This window comes from Athene cunicularia (assembly GCF_003259725.1).
Source record: "Athene cunicularia isolate RWA chromosome 13 unlocalized genomic scaffold, athCun1 chr13_part1, whole genome shotgun sequence".
NCBI lineage: Eukaryota > Metazoa > Chordata > Aves > Strigiformes > Strigidae > Athene > Athene cunicularia.
In genome coordinates this window covers 10058177-10063118 of record NW_020799117.1, presented here as the reverse complement: position 1 = coordinate 10063118, position 4942 = coordinate 10058177, and the positions used below count along the sequence as shown (strand labels likewise).

The 4942-nt window shown below is 60.1% G+C and overlaps 3 protein-coding genes across 5 annotated transcripts in view; all 3 read right to left on the bottom strand.

The window, feature by feature from the left end:
- B4GALT7 (beta-1,4-galactosyltransferase 7) overlaps window positions 1-223 on the bottom strand; it is a 13693-nt gene extending 13470 nt beyond the window's left edge. Inside the window, exon 1 of the mRNA XM_026858333.1 lies at window positions 134-223. Coding sequence (XP_026714134.1) covers window positions 134-193 — 60 coding nt within the window. The 5' untranslated portion in view covers window positions 194-223. The remainder of the gene's footprint in view (window positions 1-133) is intronic.
- LMAN2 (lectin, mannose binding 2) overlaps window positions 1-4942 on the bottom strand; it is a 23770-nt gene that overhangs the window by 3526 nt on the left and 15302 nt on the right. The window lies entirely within an intron of this gene.
- LOC113485275 (ADP-ribosylation factor-like protein 3) lies at window positions 932-3127 on the bottom strand. Of its 3 annotated transcripts, none has more exons than XM_026858334.1 (6): window positions 3002-3127; window positions 2522-2692; window positions 2317-2433; window positions 2098-2148; window positions 1147-1332; window positions 932-1048 (listed from the first exon to the last, which is right to left on the bottom strand). In XM_026858334.1, exons 1-6 carry the CDS (start codon window positions 3071-3073, stop codon window positions 1001-1003), a joined length of 645 nt encoding a protein of 214 aa, XP_026714135.1. In that variant the 5' UTR covers window positions 3074-3127; the 3' UTR covers window positions 932-1000. The 3 variants fall into 3 exon arrangements, with proteins under 3 accessions (XP_026714135.1, XP_026714136.1, XP_026714137.1); XM_026858335.1 differs by having other exon boundaries at window positions 2522-2665; XM_026858336.1 differs by having other exon boundaries at window positions 2522-2644.

The window sequence follows — 4942 nt, the reverse complement described above, 5'->3', positions numbered from 1 at the left end:
GCGCCGGGTCCCGCAGGCCTCGCCGGGCCGCAGAGCAGCGGGGCGGGGGACAGCGCTGTCCCAGCACCGCGGGAAGGACTGGCCGAGGCAGCGTGGAGGTCACAGGCAGCTTTATTGAGGACTGCAGGGCGGCCCCAGGGCCTGGCACAGCAGGAGGCTCCCCCAGCGCCGCTGCAGCTTGTCTCCCACCCATCCCCAGAGGCGCAGGCACTCTGCCAGCATCAGCTGTGTAGTGCCCGGGGAGCTGCACCTTCCAGCCCTCAGGACAGGCATCTTCAGCGCGGTGACAGCAGCCCCAGCTCAGGTGCGTTTAGGACAATGCGCTTCCCAGGGGCTCTGAGAGTGTGGCATGCACAGTGAGGCTGCGGCCAACGCTGCCACGAAGGAATGAAACCTCTCCATTGGTGACTGCCTAGCCAGGGTCCTCTCTGTTTCTTTGTGCTTGTCCCAGGTCCTGCACACACATCGGGGCTTCTCTGGCCAGCAAAAGATACCAAACTGAGGCTTTCCTGAGCCAGCTGCTGTGGCTGGGGCAGCACCAGTCACATCCTACCGGAGCAGAGGGGAATCCACACCATTCAGCTGGCTCTACATGCCATGTCTGAGAGCATAGGAGGTGCCATGGCGGGGTGCCCAGCATGCCCTGAGCAGTGTGTGCCTTGCTGCAGCCTCTGCAGCGTGTGCCAGCAGAGTGGATGGACAAGTCCTGAGCAGGTTCTCATTCCGGAGGTGTGCAAGCCCTTGACGCAGGGGCACATGTGCTTTCCTCCAACAGCAAGGGGACTGCAGGAGGGTCAGGGGGTGCAAGGAGCCCATGGAAGCCCAGGAGGCAGGAAGAGGGTAAGCGACTGATTAGTGAAAAACTGTGTGGGAAGCCCATCTGAGCGTGGCAGTCTGAGGCTCAGGGCCCAGCAGAACCTTTGTGAGGAGTCTAGGGACTAGGGGGGTTGGCCATGGCTTAGAGACCTGCAGCTCAATCCCATCTGGCACTTCGCAGTTTTTACTTCTTCCTGTTCATGATCTGGCTGGAAATCCAGTTCATCCCATCCTGGAGGGAAGAGAGATAATGTGAGCACAGCTCCAAGAGCATGGCAGGTCCTTGGGTCCTCTCCCACCTCTGCAGAGCCTGCAGGCCCCCGTCTTTACCTGCACTCCTTCCCCAGACAAGGCTGAACAGGCCTGGATCTGCCATTCCCGGTCCCGGTAGGTGTGGAGGCTCAGCCCTTCTGCAATTTCAGCTGCAGGTGCTGCAGTCAGTAGGTCCTGCTTGTTGGCAAACACCAACAGCGGGACCCCCATGAGAGACTCCTCCTCGGTGAGCTCTGCCAGCTCCTGCCAAGAGACAACCATCTCCCATCGCTGGCTGCTGCCCTCCTCCACAGAGCTGCCCATGGCAGGCTGGGGCACCTCAGTCCCCCAAAGTGTCTCACTCCCCTCTCTCTGGTGCTCTTACTGTGGATAAAGAATCTGTGAGGTCATGACATCCTCAGGGAGAGACATGCACCCCTGAAGCTCCATCTGCCTGAGATGCTGGGAGAGGGAGAACTTGGGAGCCACATGCAATACTACCTGAGGGCTGAAGCACTCCTGGCACCAAGAGCCTTGGGCAAAGGGCAGCTACAGGAGGCTGCTGTCAGCCCCGTGATGTCTGGCACACCCATGCTGCCGTCTGGTGCTGGTATAGCTGAGACTGGCACTTGGAGTCTCATCTTATCTTCTCCAGCTTCATTCCCAGGGTTTGTAACTCTGAATTTGCTACTCATAAACCTTTGCTGGGGCATATCACTAACCTGGCACTGGGGAGGTGGGAGGAGGGCCAGCGATCGAGGGATCACTGTCATGAGGGGCAGAGTCAAGTCTGTGTTGGGTACCCCTGGGGCACCACACGGAGCTGCTGGGCATGGATCTGCCATAGAATGGGGAGACTGTGTGCCACGACTCTGATCATGAGCCCTTCTCACATAGCTCTGGGGGCAGCTTGGACCCCACAGCAGTGCTGGTGCATGGTCTTTCTCCCTGCTCCAGTCTCAAAGAGCTAGTGCCAGATGGGTCTGAGCCCCAGGACCCCACACCCACTCCCCACCAGACCCCTCATACCTGTCCTGTCTCCTCAAAACGCTTCTGGTCTGCACTGTCAATGACATAAATCTGCCATGGGGAAAAAAGGGACAGTCAGCGGCTCCTCTTCTTCAGCTGCACAGCCCTCTGCCTTCTGCAGGGGCTGCATGCCTCTGCTGGGGTACAGGGCCCTGTACAGAGGGCACAGCTGTCCTCACACGGGGCTAGGGGGGAGCTGCACGTGGCTGCCCCACTCACCAGCAGGTCTGTGCTGCCCAGATACTTCCTCCAGTAAGGGCGGATGGAGCGCTGCCCCCCAATATCCCACACATTTAGCTTGAAGCCGTGTGAGTGGATGCTCTTTATGTTGAAGCCCTGTGTGGGGACATGAACCCCAGCATCACCCAAGGGGAGGGTAGGACCTGCAACCCTCCCACTGCCCATGGCCCCCAGCAGCACCTACCTGGGTGGGGGTGATGGTGCTGACCTCCTCGGACGCCAGGTGTTTCAGCAGCGTGGTCTTCCCTGCATTGTCCAGCCCCAGCAGGACAATGCGGAGCTCTCGCTCCGGGGAACCCTTCATCCTCTGGATGGCGGAGAGCAGCCCCTGCGAGTGTGGAGTGCTGGGGGAGTCCTGTGCAGAGCACTCTCATTTCAGAGGGCGGAGCTGGGTGCTCTGTTGGCCATGGGGACCCTGTGTCTATGGCTTGAGTGAGCTCCAGGCTTCCAAGGTGTCCAGGCTCAGGGTATCCCCACAGCAGATCCACCCAGCCCCAATCCCCCCCTCAGGTGTGCTGTCCCTGCCCTGGGAGCCCCGACATCTCCTGGGCGTGCTGGGGACACATGCTCAGGGTAAAGCCCTGATCCTGCTCTGCCAGCCCACCCAGGACCACAGCTGGGAGCTGGTGCCAGGTGCAGTGGGCTGTCACCGGACCCCGCTTACCTTCTGCACATCACCCATGGTCTGGGAGTCGCTCTGGCCCACAGCACGGCTGGGGAGCTGCCAGGAGCTCATCCCCGGGGCTCGCCAGTGGCTGTGTGACTAGCACACACCCCTTCCTCAGGGGAGGAAGAGGATTATGGGCTCCAGAATTAGCTGCTGTTTCTCCTTTTACCCACAGCATTAAATAATGCCCTCGGCAAATCCCCCAGCCAGCTGTCACCCCACCGTCACCTACCCCCAGGATATACCAGGTCCCAGCAGGCTGGGGCACAGGATGTCCCTCTCCCCATAGGGCCAGGCTCTGGCTCTGGGATGGCAGCACAGCAGGAGGATACAGTACCCAGGCACCACGGGCATCCCTGCTGACAGAGCGTGGTGGTGGGATGGAGCCACGCAGCCAGCGGGTGATCCCAGGAGAGGCACTGCAGGCCCAGCCTCCAAAGGGGGACGTTGCCTTTTGCCCAGGCAGCAAACACAGGCCACAGGCATGGCCGTGTCCTGGTGCACAGGGCTGACACAGCCTCCCGGGCGAGGGGGTGATGCCTCAGCACATCCCCACGTCCCGCCCCGCCCAAGCAGGATGAGGCAACACCAACACCCATGAGCTGCCCCCTCGGAGGGTGGCAGGAGGTAACGCCTGAGGCTGGAGCTGCTCCAGGCCACGTCAGCCACTTTCAGCAGCTCCTTTCTGCTGTCTGAGGGAAACCACTGGGCCCTAGAGCAGGTCGAGGGCTGAGCTGTTGGCAGCTGGAGGTCAAGGATGGCACAGGACAGGGCTCTGGAGGGGCACAGGCACCTTCCCCAGCAGCCCAGCCCAGCCCAGGTGGGGCAAGAGGCTCGTGAGTTTGACATTTGGATTAAATATATTAAGTGATGTCTTTGATTCTTGCATGCTGCAGTTTGGTCCTCGGATCAGGTTTCCTAGCAGAGAGGTTATCCTTGTGGTGAGGACCATGAGTCACGCACTCTTGGTGAGACATTTTTATTTATAACTCCTGTTGCAAAGCCAAGCCAAACGACACAGCTACGCTCTAACAAAGGGAAGGGGAGAAGCACAATCACCCCCATCCCACTGCTGCTCCGTGTCGTGTGGCAGGGGGCAGAGAGGCAGCAGCAGGGGCCACCCTCCATTCCCCCCTGCCCAGAGACCCTGCCAGGGCTGTGGTTGCTAATGCCATGCTGCTTTTGTGCATATTCACAGTGGGAACACTTCATTTTTCTCTGCATAGATCTGCACCCAACTTAATGTTAGGGTTCTGCTTTTGATAGGTTAATCACCCACCTTACGTCCCAGTTATTAGCGTTTCCATGAGTGGGTTGCCATGGTGCTCTGCGGTTTATCCTGTAACTGTTAGTTACTTATATTTCCTAACAAATATCCTAAAATATCCTCAACTGGTTTGTGGTTGCTGATCAACATGGAACCCCGACCTTAGGAGATGGGCAGAACTGCTTAGGCATCAGTTTGGTGACTCGGAGCTGCACGTCCACCGCTCCTCTCTGCCAGGCTCTGCCGGCGTCCACGGCGCAGGCGGCTCTCCCCAAACGCCAGCTCCTAACAGCAGCAGCAGCAGCATGGCCCTGGGGCCACCACGAGCAGCACCAGGCTGGTGGCAGGTTGTGCTGGGCATGTTGATGCCCCCCCCTGCCCCTGCACCCCCCTTCCCTCAGATGATGCAATGCCCGGGAGGAGCCCCCCCGGGCTGCCCGGGCTGCTGGGAGTAGTGGTGATGGGGTGGTGACCCCCGGGCAGCACAGGCCGTGCTGGTGGGGGGGACTGAGGGCGACGGGGACAGGGATGGGGATGTGTCACAGATGGGGATGCAGATGGGGATAGGGATGGGGATGAGGATTGGGATGGGAACAGGGATGCAGATGGGTCACGGATGTGGATGCAGATGGGGACAGGGATGGGGACGGGGACCGGGATGGGGATGCGGC